The 20038-nt window shown below is 44.3% G+C and overlaps 1 protein-coding gene across 1 annotated transcript in view; it reads left to right on the top strand.

Moving 5' to 3' along the window:
• The window catches only part of LOC142143230 (chitin synthase chs-2-like), a 182243-nt gene that overhangs the window by 40169 nt on the left and 122036 nt on the right, over positions 1–20038 (top strand). Inside the window, exons 2-5 of the mRNA XM_075200941.1 lie at positions 17912–18011; positions 18327–18580; positions 18782–18942; positions 19717–19806. Coding sequence (XP_075057042.1) covers positions 17912–18011; positions 18327–18580; positions 18782–18942; positions 19717–19806 — 605 coding nt within the window. The remainder of the gene's footprint in view (positions 1–17911; positions 18012–18326; positions 18581–18781; positions 18943–19716; positions 19807–20038) is intronic.

Genomic DNA, 20038 nt, shown 5'->3' on the forward strand with positions numbered 1-20038 from the left:
CGCTAAGCACCACCCCCTCCGCTCATTCATCCCTCCATGCTGGCTCTGAAGTGGGCAGATGCGGGAGAATTGCCGGACAACCCGGGAGAGTTGGCATGTATGGGTATACTTTGCACAAAGTAAAAAAAAAGATTCAACACACAGCTTCCAACATATAATAGACAAAGCTTCTGACATGTATCAGACAGTCCCAACATCTGATCACTTTAGAGTATTTTAAGGCCTAGATGAGACTAAACCCAGCAGTATTTAGGTGCAAAACTGAAAATTTCTATTATGTAAAATTAGTGGTTCTAAAGTGGTAAGGGTCAGTACTTTTGACCTTTACACTTTTGCACAGTGTGAGTTTTCAGATTTTTCTGCTCTGTCACCTAGACACATGTTTAGTTCATGAATGTTTCTCCCGATAATAGAGTTAGTGTGCCCCTTGATGTGAGCTGAACAGGCCATGGGTGCAAATCAAGACATTTTCCACTGCGCATCCAGGGCCTGATTGATTAAGGCATGCATTATGGGTTTTTAAAAACACATATAAATCAGGCACACGCATGTCCATCTCCAACAAAAGTGGATATAAAGATATGTCTGTTCATGAATACGGGTCTATGCCCGCTCTGCTCTACCAGACATTACACAATGCAGGACACGTCCTATACATATGTGTAAAATAAATCGAATGCACAGAAAATAAAAACTATTTAATTAATGTCACATGTTAATAATGTAGTCATTAATGACAAAACATTAAAAAAATATATTTTCCTCCCCCCCCCATAAAATACATTTATTAGGATGTTATGAATGTATACTGTACTTTAAATGCATTTTAAGTTGCTGCTGATTGCAAACACATGTTCTAGCATGCATCAACATCTGTCATCACTATCACTTGGCACTTACACCAGACCTGTAGTCATACGACAGAAAACTGCGTACGTTTGAGATGCCCAAAGCTTATATTGGACGCTGCTGCGTGCGCTCAAGCTTGACATGAATACATACAAATTTAATAATTTTTGTTTACATGAAATACATTTATTAGGATTAGAGATGGTCATTGACCCCCGTGTTTTGGTTTTGGTTTTGGATCTGGATTACCTTTGGGTTTTGGTTTTGGCAAAACCACCCTTGCGTGTTTTGGTTTGGTTTTGTTTTGCAATTTTGTTTAAAAATCAATTTAGTAGAGGTAGGGACCTTAACCATCTAGGATCCTCATCCATGTTATGGCATTTTTCAGCGAGTTCATGGAAAGCTGTTGGGAAAATCAGAAACTTAGGTTAAAAAAAATAACATCAAGCAGTCCAGCATCATCTACTTCCCTTCTCTCATCTACATCCCAGCACCTGCAATCTACACCCCCAACACCTTCATCATCAATATCCCCAGAAGCAACAATTGACAGTTAAACAATCCTTTGCAAGAGGAAACAAGTATGAAACCTGTCACCCAGTCGCAAAGCGGATCACATACGCCCTGGGTACTATGCTAGTATTAGATCTGCGTCCAATGTCCACTATTAATACAGTTGGTTTAAGACATTTAATTGAGGTGTTCTGTCCCTGTTAGCAAATGTCATCACTATACCATTTTACTAGAAAAGCTATTACTCTCCTCTACCGGAAAGTTCCTAAAAATGTAAATATTGAGTGACAAAATGGCATTCTATCCACTGTACACTTAACCACAGATATGTGGACAAGCGGAACTGGGCAAACTAAAGTTTAAATGACTGTGACAGCTCACTGGGTTGGTCATTCGCCTTCACCAGCAGGGACAGCAGCAGCATGTACCCAGGTACGTCACATTTTTCAGAAGTAGGCTACTCTGTGTATCAGCAGCTTTACTAAGAGGCACACAGCTGACAATCTGTTACAAAAACTAAGGGATGTCATTGAAACATGGCTAATCCTGCTTGGACTCTCCTGAGGATATGTCATTTCTGATAACTACCCCAATATTGTTCAAGCATTACAGTGGGGTTGTCACGAATCAATGCAGGAATACAGCTAAGGAGCCACGAATAAGGTGAAAAACATTCAATGTTTATTTGTAGAAGAGTATGAACAGAAGATGTAATAATGAGCTTTGCAGTAATTACCAGGTATACGGCAGTTGCAGGTAAACAGGAGATATGGAAAGATTCCAGGCAGCAAGTGCAGGGAAATGCAGAGGTAATTACCAGGTTCACAGATGATACAGGTAAGCAGAATGTAAGTAGAGATCCCAAGCAGCATAAACCCTGGAGCACAGCAGGAGGTAGTAACAACAAAGAATAACAGGATGTGACCACAGAGTGTAACATCAATAACCAGCAATGAATGCTGGGAGAGACAAGTAATCATAGGGAACACCCAGGTGCCAGGGATAATTAGTGCAGCAGGTTAACTCCTAAGGGACTAGAAAGGCACAATAGCAGCACCTCTGGAGGATAGAGGTACTGCTGCAACACACAATAATAAAGTCTGATAGTCCAGGAGGCAGGAGCTGCCAGGCAAAGCTGCATGCACTGCAAGGGGCTTTCAGGCAGATCCTGACAGGGGTGCAATTCCATCACATTTCCTGTTTTGCTTACACAATCAACTTGGTCTTACAGAACTTTTAAAAATTGACATGCAAGAGATGCTGTTTGTGTCCCAAAAAATTTAGGATCAATTTCTGGTTTCTGTAACAGCATGTAGGAGAATGCAGCAGCTGCAAGAAGACTAGCATTTGAGGGGAATGTTCTTTAGCCCAGCGAAGTAGTCACCTGTGAAGAGAGTGCAGACACGGTTAGCTTGAGTCAAGTGATTGCCTTAATAATACATTTTGACAAGGAGCTACAGAAATTTAACGTATGAAATAAAACCAAGAAAATGTGCTAACGATATTTAAATTTTATATTAAATACTTAAGTTGCTTCGCCAGGATCCAAGAGCTATCAAGTTCTTGTAAGGACATCTTCTCCTTCACTTTCTCTGGAAACTGCTTGTTGGAAAAAAAATTGCTTTCCCAAGACACCCAGTGGTGATGCAGATGACTCTGCACAACATTTTGATATTTGCTCTGCTCTAAAAGAATTGCCCAAAAATCGTGACAGCTCTGGCCTAAAATGAACTACTAATTCCATTTGGAAGGCCATTATCGGCAATTACATCATACTACACAGACTTCTATGATGCTAGTTTCCAGTGGGGATGAATTAGTATTGTTTGAGGAAGATTGCCACTGAACCCTGCCACCTCTCCTGTTTCTAAGTGAGCTATGGTACAATAAAATGTAACTGCAGATTTAGACCAAGACTGTCAGTCCTATTATTTCTATTTCAGCAATTACAATTAGCAATGGAGCTCTTCTCTTTGGGTGTTACCTATATACCGCAGTAGAATTTGCCTGCAAATTCTACAGACAAGCCTGCTTGTCTTCCTCTTCATCAATGACTCTTAGCTATTGAGCACTCATATTTGGGTGTATATTACACCCAAACCTTATTAGTGCAAATTAGGAAAATACAGTTTAATCCCTGCTAGGCCCTCCACCATCTTTTGCATGTTAATAGTAGGATTGGTTGGAGTTATGGGCAAGGTCACACATTTTTTGGTCAAATCTTTCAAATCTGCCAATGGTGCCACACTGCTGCCTCTGGTGCAGGACTTACACAATCAACTGCATCATCCTCAAGGCCCTCATCGTCTACCCAAATCTCTTCCTCATCCTCTTCTAATTCCAAAGTGTCATCCTCATTTGGTGTATCACCGGCTACACTCGGGCTGTTCAGGCACACATCATCAGAAATGCTGAAAGGGCCCTTCTTTATGGGTACACTATCAGAATGGTCACAATTACACATACCGCTCATGGATGGACTCTCGTCAGGGATTGGTGTCATTTCTGAGTCTGAGCATACATTTTTCTCTAGTGCCTTACTGTTTTCTTCCAACTCGGCTTTCACATGTAACAGTAGTTGTGCACCACTTTTGGACGGCAAATTACTTGGTCTTGCTTGGTCACGAGTGACCGTACAAGAAGAAGCCTCAGTAAAATTTTTTGATCTGGCACTAAAAGAGAAAGGCGAAGGCCTCATTTGCCAGTGCGTGTGTAGAATGGCATGTTGGCAATTTTTTTATCGGCAGTTATCACCTGTTTGCTGATCCTGCTCATATGTGGACTGTTTTTAATCCATTTTAATGAGCCCAAAGTACTAGTAGTGCAAAATATTGTATAGATACTGCTGCTAAATATGACTTTTGGTAGCCAGAAAAATTATTGTTTCACACTGGGGAATATGGGACACCCCAAAGCACTTGTAGTGCAAAATATTGTATAGATAGATACTGCTGCTAAATATGACTTTTGGCAGCCAGAAAAATTATTGTTTCACACTGGGGAATATGGGACACCCCAAAGCACTTGCAGTGTAAAATATTGTATAGATAGATACTGCTGCTAAATATGACATTTTGCAGCCAGAAAAATTATTGTTTCACACTGGGGAATATGGGACACCCCAATGCACTTGTAGTGCAAAATATTGTATAGATAGATACTGCTGCTAAATATAAATTTTTGCAGCCAGAAAAATTATTGTTTCACACTGTCTTTAATAACATTTCTGTTTTAATAAAAGGCCAATTGTTTATAATGGAAGTAATGATGGAAGGTGTGAGATAGACAAAATAACAATGAATGCAACTAATGCAAAATTCAGCAATGAATAAGTGAATAAATTAATAAGTTATTGTTAGGACTCTGTCTTCATTCTGAAATAGGCATGCAGTACCTCTGTGCTTCCAGAGGTGCTACTGTTATACCTGGACAGTTTCTACTTGCCTGCCAGAGCTGTATCATGGTCACCTGTGTCTGGCCTTTATTAGACTGCCTTTTCCTAGAGACTGGTGCCATTTTTTTGTCCTTGCTGCTGCTGGTATCTTTGAGAAACTCCTGTTTGGATCCTGACTTCTTGAGTTTTTACTCCTGCTTTGTTCCATCATCCTGCACCATTTCTAGTGACCCAGACCCCGACTATGTTTGGCCTTGCTCCTGCTTACTCCCTGGCATATTGTGGATTTTCCAACTTCTGACTCCTGGCTTGCCTGACCCTCCTTGTCGAGTCAGAGTGTCTAGAGGCCTCTGCTTTTGAATATTCAGACCCTCCTCCTGTTGTTTCTTTTATGGAGACCTTCAACAGTTTTCTGTAGTCCTGCAAAAATGTATGAAACAGTTTGAAGAATCTCCGATTTATTTCTCAGACCAGTTTAACTAAGTAGGTTTAATGATTATGAATTTTAGAGGGGAGACACAGACTTGGGCCTTCTCCCTTCTTATTTCGGATGACCCCGTTATTCATAATACCATGGATTTCGTCAAAGCCATTTGTCAGAAATACACGCCATCAACAGCTAAAATCTGTGGAGCATTTGGAATCCACTCCTTAAAGGAGGAGGGGCTATGCTAGGACCCTGTCTTTATTCTGAATTAGGCCTGCAGTACCTCTGTGCTTCCAGAGATGTTGCTTTTGTACCTGGGCAGTTTGTCTTTGCCTGCAAGGAGTTAAGCCCTCATCATCTGAGCTGGATCATGGTCACCTGTGTCTGGCCTTTATTAGACTGCCTTTTCCTACAGACCGTACCGTTTCTAGTGACCCAGACCCTGGATATGTTTGATCTTGATCCTGCCTCCTTTAGCCTGTTTCTCACGTGGATCTTCCAGTGCCTCATGCCTCCTGGCTAACGTGTTCCTCGTGCCTCCTGACTAATCCTGGTAACCTGAATCTGGACCATTTGTACCTGGTATTCCAGTGTCTCCTGCTTCATCTGCTATACCTGGACCTCAGTCTTTCCTGCTCCAGCTTCCCTGCTAACCTAGTTATCCTGACACCTGTATCTGCATTTTTACCATTGACTGCATCTATTTATTACCTGTGTGATTTTTGCATATAATAAAGACACTTTGTTTTCAAGCACAACTACTCTCCGTAGTATTCATACTGGGAACCTTAACAGTTAGTTAAGAGGGGGTTTAGTGCAATAGATAGAAAAATACATTTTGCTAAAGAAAGAAAACATTATACACAATCAATTGCAGAATAAAATAAGTTTCTGGATATCAGGAATCAGTACTAACATGTGCTTTGCTTATAGCAGCTGCCTATCACTAGAACTTGTCATGTGTAAAGCCTGATGTGTTCCCTCAGTTTGAAGGACTAAATAAAGATGGCAGTGCAAACGGCATACTCACTAAGCATGGGTCATGAACCAGATCATGTAGATACAGTGCCACATTGCCAGTTAAAGCACATGTCAGTTTTATAATCCAAGGTTAATATTACCAGCATTTGAGCCTTCCAGATTGTTTTCTAAGATCATAACAGCAAGAACACACCTAGGTGTTGATCTTACTAAACTAGAAGTTAGCACTGTTCTTTTAAAGGCTACAGAATCTTGAGAGGGACAGCATGAGGGCAGAGGATGCTAGAAGCAGTTTCTTGCTGAAACGTGCTGTCACGGGCACTAGGAGTCTTTACCCAGGGATCACCAGGTGGTAGGCTTACCAGAGCAATGTAGGTGGTAATAGGGTACTCTGGTAGCAGGGTGATCACGGAACAGTAAATAGCAGATGATGAGATGCTCAGGAAAGTCTATGACTAGCAACACTGGTAATATGGAGGTAATAATACACGAGGAACTGTATGGACAAGGACACGTGAAGGTAGTCAGTGGTCTGCGATAGCAAGTTGTACCACTGCTATAGTGAGGAGGAATGTCCAACAGAAACGAGGAGGTGATGAGAGTCAGCGGTCTGCGGATAGCAAGTTGTACCGCTGTCTGGGTGAAGGAATGGAATCCAAGTGGAGGTATCCGGGGAGTCAGTGGTCTGCGATAGCAAGTTGCACCACTGCTATGTGAGAGGATACTGGAACAGGTGATACTGGAAACAGGAATCAGTGGTCTGCTACTAGCAAGTTGTACCACTGAATATATATGTGAGGAGGTGCACGGGGAGAGACTGCAACACAGGGTAAACACGGCACCTTAACACGATCCACAGTAATATGCACAATATAGATATATATATATGAATGACTGAACAGCACTGCAAATATGGAAAGTCTCTTGAAGTAATCCGGCACAAGATAGTACAGTCAATGATGGTAATAGTCTCAGCGGATAGTAAACTCCAGAGGAGAACAAACTCAGTCCAGCAAGGTATGCAATACACCAGCACAGACAATGAGAAGTATGCATACCGTGGTTCAGAAGCAGGCAGTCAGACAGGAGTGCAGCGATACCTGAGCGGCAGGAGGCCGGCAGAATGAGAAGTCCCTGGATAGATGAAGCAGAGGTCTAGTAGGTGCAGCGCACAGGTAAGTAAACCAACAGGGACACGAATCCACAGGAATCGGTAGAACGCGGACTGGACTCTTGGAGGACCCAGGAGAATGGTGATGATCTAGCAGCAGGATAGCGGATGAGACAGGAATCCAATGCTGACAGGCGGGTAGAGACCAGCGGAACACAGGAAGGCGTGGAGAGCGGATCAGCAGTAGATGGACGATTAGCGCTGGCAGCAGCAGCAGGACTCTGCGGATCCCCGGAGGTAACCAGTAGCAACCAGCAGGTGCAAATAGCGATGGAACACGGGTGAGCAGAGTAGACCAGGAGCTGTTGATCACGGAGAGTAGCGGATGGCAATAATAGCAGCAGTCTCGAGGAAACACGGGAGAGATGAGATGAAGACTGTAGCGCCCAGAGGTAGCGGATAGGAATCAGCTCACAGTCACGATGTTGAAACACAGACGAGTTGCAAGCTGGAGTCTGTAGTGCACGGAGGCAGCGGGTAGGACTCAGCTAACAGTCACGATGTTGAAACACAGACGAGTTGTACGCTGGAGACTGTAGTGCACGGAGGCAGCGGATAGGAATCAGCTCACAGTCTTGATGATGAACAGGTGAGTAGATGTGGAGAGTGGCTGAAGTGCACGGAGGCGGAGGATAGGAATCAGCTCACAGACTTGATGATGAACAGGTGAGTAGATGTGGAGAGTGGCTGAAGTGCACGGAGGCAGAGGATAGGAATCAGCAAACAGTCACAATGATATGAGATAGAGTTGAAGTGGCTTAGAAGACTGTAGTGCACGGAGGCAGCGGATAGGAATCAGCTAACAGTCACGATGATACAATTGATGGTAGAAGTGGTATGGGAACCACAGTAGTAGAAGTGGTTTGGAAACCACAGAGGTAGAAGTGGTTTGGAAACCACAGGAATCAGCAGCGCTGAACAAACGAGGAAACACCTTCAGAGACTCATGGGGAATGAGACTCCAAGATCAGGCAACGTGGTGTTGACCACAGGTGCTTAATATAGGGAGTGTTGCCTGATCTTCCAATTAAGTTAAAGGGACATACACTGAAGGGTAGGAAAGGGCTGCGCATGCGCAGACCCTCAGGATGGAGGACGGCCACGGTTCCTAAATGTCCGGGAAGAGGCACTCACGGTCCGGTGAGTGACAGTACCCCCCCTTTTAAAGGTGGGCACAGAACGCCTGGAACCGGGTTTGTCCGGATTTTTGGAATAAAACTTCTTCAAAAGGGCAGGAGCATTAAGATCTTCAGCTTTGATCCAAGAGCGCTCCTCAGGACCAAAGCCCTTCCAATGAACGAGGAAACGGAGGACTCCTCGCGAAATTTTTGCATCCAATACCTCAGTAATCTCGAAATCCTCCTCCTGATGAACTTGAACTGGCTGCGGAGCTGAGGGAGGAGTTGAGAAACGGTTGATGATAAGAGGTTTGAGCAAGGACACATGGAAAGCATTGGAAATCCGAAGATTCTTAGGAAGAAGAAGTTTAACACATACTGGATTGATTATTTGGATGATCCTATATGGACCAATAAAACGAGGGGCGAATTTCATAGATGGGACCTTCAAACGAATATTTTTGGTAGATAACCAGACACGATCTCCAATTTTTAGTGGTGGAATAGCCCGCCTCTTTTTATCTGCAAACGATTTATATTTGTTAGATGTCTTCTTTAAACAGGTTTTGACCTGAGACCAGATATTTTTGAAGGTCTGACAAACAGTCAGCACAGCAGGAACTTGGGTGGGCGGGAGGGCAGGAAATTCCGGAAAAGACGGATGGTGACCGTAGACCACAAAAAATGGAGTTTTGGATGATGACTCATGGTACATGTTGTTATGGGCGAATTCAGCCCAGGGAAGCAATTCTACCCAGTTGTCTTGATTGGCTGAAGAGAACATCCTTATAAAAGTCTCAAGATCTTGATTGACTCGTTCAGTTTGTCCGTTAGATTGCGGATGGTAAGAAGATGAGAGTGCTAATCGTATGCCCAAGGTTTTACAAAGGGCTCGCCAGAATCTGGAAACGAATTGTACTCCTCTATCAGACACAATCTCCGACGGACATCCATGGATACGGAAGATCTCTTTAATGAAATGTTCAGCCAGAATAGACGAGGAAGGCAAACCAGACAGAGGGACGAAATGAGCCATCTTCGAAAATCTGTCCACCACCACCCAAATAGTATTATGATTCTTACTAGATGGTAAATCAGTAACGAAATCCATACTAATATGGGTCCATGGTTTGGACGGAATGGGTAGTGGTCGCAGCAACCCTGCTGGAGTTCTGCGGGAGGATTTGAACTGGGAACATAACTCACAGGAAGCAATGAACTCTTTGACGTCTCTCCTCATTGAAGGCCACCAGTAAGTTCGAGAGAGAATCTCAAAGGTCTTGTGTTCACCGGCGTGTCCAGAAAAACGGGAGGCATGGAACCACGAAAGGATTTTCCTCCTTAGAGTAGGAGGTACAAGGGTCTTCCCAAATGGTAGCATTTTGGTGGATGAAGCAGCCAGTGAGATACATTTGGGATCTAGAATAGTATGGTTGGAAACCTCTTCTACATCGGAGGACGTCACAAAAGCTCTAGACAGAGCGTCAACTTTTTTGTTCTTGGCAGCTGGTTTGAAGGTTATAATTAATTCAAAACGGGAAAAGAAAAGAGACCATCTTGCTTGACGAGGGTTCAAGCATTGGGCAGACTGGAGATATGACAAGTTCTTATGATCCGTGAAGATCGTCACCGGATGGCGAGCTCCTCCAATAAGTATCTCCATTCCTCTAATGCAGCTTTAATAGCCAGTAACTCCTTGTCCCCGATAGAATAATTCTTCTCTGCGGGCAGAAGACCCCGAGAATAGAAGGCACAAGGATGGAATTTTTGCTGTTCCGAGCGTTGGGAGAGAATGGCTCCCAGGCCCACATTAGAGGCATCTACTTCTAGGAAGAAGGGAAGTGTCACATCAGGCTGTCGAAGAATTGGAGCCGAGGAGAAGGACTCTTTGAGAATTTGAAAGGCTTGGAGAGCCTCAGATGACCATTGCTTAGGATTAGCCCCTTTCCGAGTCAGGGCCACAATAGGGGATGCAATGGAAGAGAAGTCTTGAATGAAGCGTCTATAGTAATTGGCAAAACCTAAAAAACGCTGGATAGCACGAAGAGTAGTTGGCTGGGGCCAATGTAGTACAGCATTCACCTTGTCTGGATCCATCTTCAGGCCAACTCCGGAAACTATATACCCCAAGAATGGAATCTGGGGCAATTCGAATGAACATTTTTCTAATTTACAGAACAATGAGTTTTTCCGTAGCCTGGAGAGGACTTCTGCCACATGTTGGTGATGAGAAGGCAGGTCCTGTGAGAAGATCAATATGTCGTCCAGGTAGACGACGACACATACATATAATAAGTCCCGAAAGATCTCATTGATGAAGCCTTGGAAAACAGCGGGGGCATTACACAGCCCGAAAGGCATTACCAGATATTCGTAATGCCCGTCTCTGGTGTTGAACGCTGTCTTCCATTCGTCACCGGAACGAATTCTAATTAAATTGTAGGCACCACGAAGATCCAACTTAGTGAGGATACGGGCTCCCTTGATGCGATCGAATAACTCAGTGATCAACGGAATGGGATACCGATTCTTGATAGTAATGGCATTGAGTCCACGAAAATCTATACAAGGGCGTAATGATCCATCCTTCTTTTTGACGAAGAAGAAACCAGCTCCAGCGGGAGAGGTGGAAGGTCGAATAAACCCACGCTGGAGGTTCTCCTGTATGTACTCAGATGTGGCTTGAGTTTCAGGTAACGAGAGAGGATAGACCCGACCCCTGGGAGGAGTCTTGCCAGGTAGAAGGTCGATCGGACAATCCCAAGAACGATGAGGAGGAAGACGTTCAGACTGAGCTTTATCAAACACATCAGTAAATGAAGCATACTGAGGAGGGAGTCCCGGTGAGGAAGATGAAATAGAAGATTGCTGTACTTTGAGAGGAATAACTTGGGAAAGGCACCGATGGTAACATTCAGACCCCCAAGACGTAACTTGAGGAGTGCGCCAGTCAATCTGGGGAGAGTGACACTGAAGCCATGGAAGGCCTAAGACAACCGGACTTGTCGTAACAGGAAGGATTAAAAACGATATTTCTTCATGGTGCAGGGCACCAATCTGAAGTGTTACTGGAGACGTACTCTGGGTGATGAGACCGTTGATGAGACGTGATCCATCTATAGCCGTCACAGTAATGGGTGTTCTTAACGTAATTACTGGTAGAGACCATTGATGCACTAATGATTTGGAAATAAAATTTCCTGCTGCTCCGGAATCAATCAATGCCTGTGACTCAAAGGTTTTGGTAGCAAAGGAAATCGTAACATCAAAAGCGCAGACTTTAGATTTCATAGAAGATGGAGAGGACTCCAGGGACCCTAACTTCACCTCTCCAGAACTAGTTAGGGCCTGGCATTTCCCGATCTCTTAGGGCAAGAGCTGAGCATATGAGTGGAATCAGCACAATAGATACAGAGTCTATTCTTGACTCTTCGTTTCCTCTCCTCTGAAGATAATTTGGACCGTCCTATCTCCATGGGAATCACAGAGGGTGAAACCGGACGAAATTGAGGGTTTGAACGAAGAGGTGCTTTAGCAGAAGTTGTTTTCTCAGCCTCTCTTTCACGAAATCTCATATCAACACGATGGCAAAGAGAGATCAGATCTTCAAGTGACGAAGGAAGCTCCTGGGTAGTCAGTGCATCTTTAATTTTATCGGAGAGCCCCTGCCAGAAGGCGGCAACTAGGGCTTCAGTGTTCCACTGAAGTTCAGAGGCTAAGATCCTAAATTGAATGACGTACTGGCCTACTGTATGAGATCCTTGTCGCAAACGGAGGATGCTGGAAGCAGCGGAGGTCACACGACCTGGTTCATCGAACACACTTCGGAATGTAGAAATGAATTTGGCACTATCTTGCAATATTGGGTCGTTTCTCTCCCACAGAGGGGAGGCCCAAGCCAGGGCTTGTCCAGAAAACAAAGAGATAAGATAGGCCACTCTGGAACGATGGGTAGAAAAATTTTGAGGTTGGAGCTCAAAATGGACTGAACATTGGTTAAGGAAACCCCTACAAGTTTTGGGGTCCCCATCGTACTTTGACGGAGTAGGCAGGTGAAGCGTGGAAGCTGTAGACACCTGGGATGGCACTGGGGAAACGGAGGAAAGCACAGGAGCCTCAGTAGTGGCTGTCACAGTCTGTCCAGATGTTCCTTGGGAGGTTAATGATTGATAACACTGAAGTAACAGCTGTTGGCGGGCATCCTGTTGCTCCACACGGCTGACCAGATGCTGCAGCATCTCTTTGGCGGTAGGTTCCGTATCTGGGTCTGTCATGGCCTGATCTTACTGTCACGGGCACTAGGAGTCTTTACCCAGGGATCACCAGGTGGTAGGCTTACAAGAGCAATGTAGGTGGTAATAGGGTACTCTGGTAGCAGGGTGATCACGGAACAGTAAATAGCAGATGATGAGATGCTCAGGAAAGTCTATGACTAGCAACACTGGTAATATGGAGGTAATAATACACGAGGAACTGTATGGACAAGGACACGTGAAGGTAGTCAGTGGTCTGCGATAGCAAGTTGTACCACTGCTATAGTGAGGAGGAATGTCCAACAGAAACGAGGAGGTGATGAGAGTCAGCGGTCTGCGGATAGCAAGTTGTACCGCTGTCTGGGTGAAGGAATGGAATCCAAGTGGAGGTATCCGGGGAGTCAGTGGTCTGCGATAGCAAGTTGCACCACTGCTATGTGAGAGGATACTGGAACAGGTGATACTGGAAACAGGAATCAGTGGTCTGCTACTAGCAAGTTGTACCACTGAATATATATGTGAGGAGGTGCACGGGGAGAGACTGCAACACAGGGTAAACACGGCACCTTAACACGATCCACAGTAATATGCACAATATAGATATATATATATGAATGACTGAACAGCACTGCAAATATGGAAAGTCTCTTGAAGTAATCCGGCACAAGATAGTACAGTCAATGATGGTAATAGTCTCAGCGGATAGTAAACTCCAGAGGAGAACAAACTCAGTCCAGCAAGGTATGCAATACACCAGCACAGTCAATGAGAAGTATGCATACCGTGGTTCAGAAGCAGGCAGTCAGACAGGAGTGCAGCGATACCTGAGCGGCAGGAGGCCGGCAGAATGAGAAGTCCCTGGATAGATGAAGCAGAGGTCTAGTAGGTGCAGCGCACAGGTAAGTAAACCAACAGGGACACGAATCCACAGGAATCGGTAGAACGCGGACTGGACTCTTGGAGGACCCAGGAGAATGGTGATGATCTAGCAGCAGGATAGCGGATGAGACAGGAATCCAATGCTGACAGGCGGGTAGAGACCAGCGGAACACAGGAAGGCGTGGAGAGCGGATCAGCAGTAGATGGACGATTAGCGCTGGCAGCAGCAGGAGGACTCTGCGGATCCCCGGAGGTAACCAGTAGCAACCAGCAGGTGCAAATAGCGATGGAACACGGGTGAGCAGAGTAGACCAGGAGCTGTTGATCACGGAGAGTAGCGGATGGCAATAATAGCAGCAGTCTCGAGGAAACACGGGAGAGATGAGATGAAGACTGTAGCGCCCAGAGGTAGCGGATAGGAATCAGCTCACAGTCACGATGTTGAAACACAGACGAGTTGCAAGCTGGAGTCTGTAGTGCACGGAGGCAGCAGGTAGGACTCAGCTAACAGTCACGATGTTGAAACACAGACGAGTTGTACGCTGGAGACTGTAGTGCACGGAGGCAGCGGATAGGAATCAGCTCACAGTCTTGATGATGAACAGGTGAGTAGATGTGGAGAGTGGCTGAAGTGCACGGAGGCGGAGGATAGGAATCAGCTCACAGACTTGATGATGAACAGGTGAGTAGATGTGGAGAGTGGCTGAAGTGCACGGAGGCAGAGGATAGGAATCAGCAAACAGTCACAATGATATGAGATAGAGTTGAAGTGGCTTAGAAGACTGTAGTGCACGGAGGCAGCGGATAGGAATCAGCTAACAGTCACGATGATACAATTGATGGTAGAAGTGGTATGGGAACCACAGTAGTAGAAGTGGTTTGGAAACCACAGAGGTAGAAGTGGTTTGGAAACCACAGGAATCAGCAGCGCTGAACAAACGAGGAAACACCTTCAGAGACTCATGGGGAATGAGACTCCAAGATCAGGCAACGTGGTGTTGACCACAGGTGCTTAATATAGGGAGTGTTGCCTGATCTGCCAATTAAGTTAAAGGGACATACACTGAAGGGTAGGAAAGGGCTGCGCATGCGCAGATCCTCAGGATGGAGGACGGCCACGGTTCCTAAATGTCCGGGAAGAGGCACTCACGGTCCGGTGACTGGGACTAAAAATCAGCCCTGGAATTTAAAGTACACAGGCCCACCTCAGTCCCAGCGTGAAAGAAACCGTGTGCCGCCACGTAGCGGCAGCGCCGAAAAGGGCGTGACCACATTGTGTTGTTGGTGTGGCCAACATGTGGCATTGATACATACATTATAATAAAACATTACATTTATCACGCCCTCCCAGCCACATCACGCCATCCCCAGCCCACTGGGGATGCTTCTGCTGCTGCTGACATCCATAAGGGTGGGAACTTCCTGTAGAGTGAGAAGGGAAGCTCTTTGTTTCACAAGATTACCAAATCTTGTGATACTTGGAGCTCCTCTGCTTCCTATGCAGGCTGTGTCCTGTCCGGGAACTGAGAGCAGCTATCAGTTCCCTTCCCCTAACATGCTGCATTAAGGCTCAGGGGGCCCAGGGTATTTAAGACAGCAGGGCCCCTATTATGTAACATGGTTATCATTTTAGTCAAATACACAGGTAATACTGTGTGCACTACTCTTAGAAGCACACAGCTCTGCCTTCACAAGCAGTACGTTGTGAAGCGGGACATACCTCCCAACTGTCCTTGCAGTTGTTAGGAACTCCTTCAGTCAGCACGACAGAACCCGGAATCTGCTCCGATGTCTAGTGTTCGCTGGAGCCCCTAGTGGTGGGGACAGACTTGGCTGCAAACGAACGGAGGGTCGTGTAGTGTGCACTGACTGGGGAGAACCCTGAGGCAGCGTGGTAGAACACAGAGATGTGAGATCCAGGCAAAAGGTCAAGGGCTGGCAGCAGGCAGGGATATCAGGTAACGAGCCGAAGTCAGGGGTCACAGGCAATACAACAAGGTCCAGAAACAAGCCAGGGGTCATACACGGGAAATCCAAACTAGAATACAGAACAGGAGCAGGGAAACAGGAACAGGAGCCTAGCTACACAGGAAGCTATAACTGGCAATGAGGCTAAGTCCTCACTGCCTTAAATAGCAAGGAGAGCCAATAGGAGTCGTAGTAATACAACCCCTCCCACAGCATAATCTCTGCACCGAGACAATACTGGCAATCACAAGACAGCACAAAATCTAAATCAAAAAGACTCTCACAGAGTCTACTCCATATGCAAAAATAGCCCTACCTTTCCCTGCTGGAATATGCCCGGGCGCTGCGGCCTCCGGATTACAGCGTCCCGGTTGTTGCCTAGGCAACCGGGACGTCAGAGGCGGAAGTGAGACCCCGGTCGTCATGGAGACGGACGGGGCGTCTGGGAGAGCCGGAAGCGAGCCGCGGCGGCCCGTCGGGGAGCCGCGGCTCGTAACAGCAGTCAAACCAAATCCTGACTAAGTGAGACAGTCATCCAAATTCAGGACTGCCCCACCAGATTCAGGACAGTTGGCAGACTGTCCTGCTCTCTCCTACCTGTCTTGGTCACTTTCACCGCTTGTAGCAGCTGGTTTCTTTAGCTCAGTTCTTTCTTGTCTTTATTCTGGAATATTGGATGCCCAAAACTGAAAAAAATGGGGTACATGAGATTTAGAAAACTCCAACTCACGTTTTATTATTAGGCCTCCCTCCAGTTCCCACAATAATAATATTCACATTTAATAAGTATACCTATTTCCCTTCAACCAGCCCCAACATTAAATTAACAATATACCTATTTACTCAAAACATATTTCCCTCCCTGCAGACAGTCCAAGGAATAAATTCAATAGCATTAAAGTTTAATAAATATAGCCATTTTCCACAACCATCGCCAGCAATAAATAATTCATATTCACATTTAATAAATAGACCTCCACCCCAAAATCAGCACCATATTCAATTGATAGCCCTAAACCACCCGAGCATGAAATTAAAGGTTCCTTCACCTCAACTTAAATAGTTAGCCCCCACGTACACTCCACCATTAAATGGCCTACCTCCCACACTATATTAAGATCCACCCTCCCTCACATATTATATTAAAATACTGCGCACACAAACACACCAATATATACATGGCCACACACACTAATATATACATGGCCCCACACACACACACTAATATATACATGGCCCCACACACACACACACTAATATATACATGGCCCCACACACACACACACACACACACACACTTATATATACATGGCCACACACACACTAATATATATATATATATATATATATATAGGCCCAGGCTCCACACAATGTACTGATACACACACAATTGCCAACCAGACACACACACCCCCAAGTGAGAGACACACCCAGACCCCCACCAGTGAGAGATGCAGCAACAGCCAGCCCCCCCCCCAGTGAGAGACACAGCAACAGCCAGCCCCCCCAGTGAGAGATACAGCGACAGCCACTCCCCCCGTGAGAGACACAGAAGCAGCCAGCCCCCCCCAGTGAGAGACACAGCGACAGCCAGCCCCCCCAGTGAGAGACACAGCGACAGCCAGCCCCCCCCAGTAAGAGACACAGCGACAGCCAGCCCCTCCCAGTGAGACACACAGCGACAGCTAGCCCCCCCAGTGAGAGTCACAGTGACAGCCATCCCCCCCAGTGAGAGACACAGTGACAGCCATCCCCCCCCATTGAGACACAGTGACAGCGACAGCCAGCCCCCTCCCCCAGTCAGAGACACACTAACCTTGTCACCTCGCTGCTCGGCGGACAGTTTCAATGTGTTGTGCGGCCAGTAATCACATGGGACGCTCACCATGTGACAGGTGCCGTCCCATGTGATTAAAATCACATAGCCGCACACCACATTGACACTGTCCGCTGAGCAGCGCGCAGTGAGCTGCGCTGCTCGGATGGACATCCTGCCTTGCTGGACCGGCCCAACTAGCCATCGGCCCTTCTGGCATTTGCCAGAAGGCCCGATGGCCAGTCCGTTCCTGATAGGGGGGATAATGCCACCATAGTTTTGCTAGCAGAAGGTGCATCAATCAAACTGTGAATGTTTTTCCTTTGAGCTTTATGACATTATAGTACAATTGGTAATGACTACTTCGGAAAAGATTAGATTGCAGCGGTATATATTGAAAAGCAGTTCCTTAATTTTCTTGAGCATTGTATATTTTAATGTGTAATAAAAAATAATTTTTTTAACAGTTTTTGTGGATAATGAAAATTCAGTTATGTGATTAATCAAATTTTAAAACTGAACAATATGTTTTACATCAACAGGTTTGTCTTGTCGAATTTTGTGTTGCCCTTGGATCTTCAATGCTAATCATAGTGGCCATGCCTCATTTCAACATATTTACCAACATCACAGTCCTTAGCAGTGTTTACTTTTGTCCTTCAGCTTTACAAATATATTATCAAATAAAAAAGAGAAAACGCAGTTGTCTTATAGCTACTTGTTCTTTGATTTTTCTTATAACTGGCCATATATTGTTCTTTTTTGTTTATTATTGGGGCACAGATTCCCAGAACATTGCCTTTTATGTTGTTGCAATAATTGGAACAATTTTAGTTTCACTAAATTGGTATGAAAATTTTATACCACAAGGAAATGCATTTTGTGAGATAAAACCGGAACACGATGAAAGAAATGTCCTCTATATGTGTGGAAGTACTATAAGAATCTTGGTCACAGTCGCTGTCATAGGAATTTATGTTCAACTGCAAGGAGAAGAGTGGGGTACGATAAAAACTGCGACCTTGAATGAACGATATTTGGTAATTAGCCTCTTTGGAATCCAGGCATGTAGCTCTGCACTCTGCCATTGGTTTGGAGTTGTTGCATGTAAAATGCGTAATCTTAAAATAGGTTTTTGCTTGCCTTTATTCTTTACAACAATAGCAGTGACCTTAGCCGGTGTTATAGTTTTCATCGCTAAGTACAATGAAGTACAAAAGAAAACTGCAACTCAAACTTTTAACATATCTTATTTTTGTCAAAATGCTATCTTGTTTGACAAAGGCACATTGACTGAGAATTTGTTCTTGGAGATAACCCTGCACATATGCCAAAAAGTAATGAATATTAACACTTCAGCTCATACTATAGTCTTATTTACAAGTGGCATACTTTGGTATTTTGGATCTCAGTTTGCGACTTACAAAATTTATAAACTGAAAGTTCATAGGATTGAAAGAACAACTAAATTGTTTGTCCGTCGACTGTATGAAGCTGCTTTTATTGATCTGTCCTCACTCCTCAACATAAGAATGAAATTAAACAAAAACACTTTTGGTGCAGGAAATGAAAGGTAAGAAAAATATAATATTTTTAAAATACAATTTCAGTGATCTTTAGTATGTATCTATAATATAAATGTCTAGTGGCGTGTGTTAGTCTGTCTGTGTGTGTGTGGAAAAAATAAAACCAAGCTGCAGCGCCACCTGCTGGGCGGAGTTATACACTGACCTACTAAATTCTTAGTGTGTGTGGAAAAAAAAAATCAGAAAGGGCTGAAATTTGGTATAATAAGATGTTTTTAATTTGTTAATTTAATTTGTTAATTGTTGTTAAAAGTGTTTATAAAGATTTAAAAAATATATATATATATTTCTTGAAGGAGAAGTGACAGTTGGGAGTGGTTGGTGGTTGCCGGGGGTGACAGTGGGGAGTGGTTGGTGGTTGAGGCCTGGGCTATGGCCCAAATGCATGACAAGAACCTTTTTAACACCTTAAGTAGCTTGATTTGACTAGAATGCATGGGTATCATGCACGGGTTAACTTGTATATATATATATAAATATATATAATATTAAACTACTATCAATCTGATCATTAGTTATCACTTAAACTAAAATAGAGCTATTGCAAGTTAATGGTTTTGGTCAATATTTTTTATTAATTGACTGTTTGCTGCATTATAAAATACATGCACTAGGATTTTGCTATTATGTTATTTTTCCCTTTGTTGTTCCTTAAGTGGCCTACAATATGTTTATCTTTTTGCTGTAGAATAACATTACTAGTATATCTTATTTCACACAGTTCAATGTTGATTAAGATATTTGTTGGCATTTTCTTACAGTACCACAGACAAATTGATGATCTATCTGTGTGCCACAATGTGGCATGAGACACATGATGAAATGCTGAAAATTCTCACATCAATATTCAGGTATTTCAAAAAGTCATTCGCTTTTATACATTTGCAAGATTGAACCACAAGAAAGAAAACATAACTCTATCCAAGTCTCCTCCAACTATTTAAAGTGTGAATTTATTTGTTTGTAAGGGTGATGGCCAGACTGGGTTGGCAAATAGAGGTTCCTAAATGTTTCTCCTCTTTACGCCTTACTTTTTTCTCCCCGCAAATGAATAATCTATGAAAGTTAGTGATACAATATGAA

This window comes from Mixophyes fleayi, chromosome 3, assembly GCF_038048845.1.
Source record: "Mixophyes fleayi isolate aMixFle1 chromosome 3, aMixFle1.hap1, whole genome shotgun sequence".
Taxonomy (NCBI): Eukaryota; Metazoa; Chordata; class Amphibia; order Anura; family Limnodynastidae; genus Mixophyes; species Mixophyes fleayi.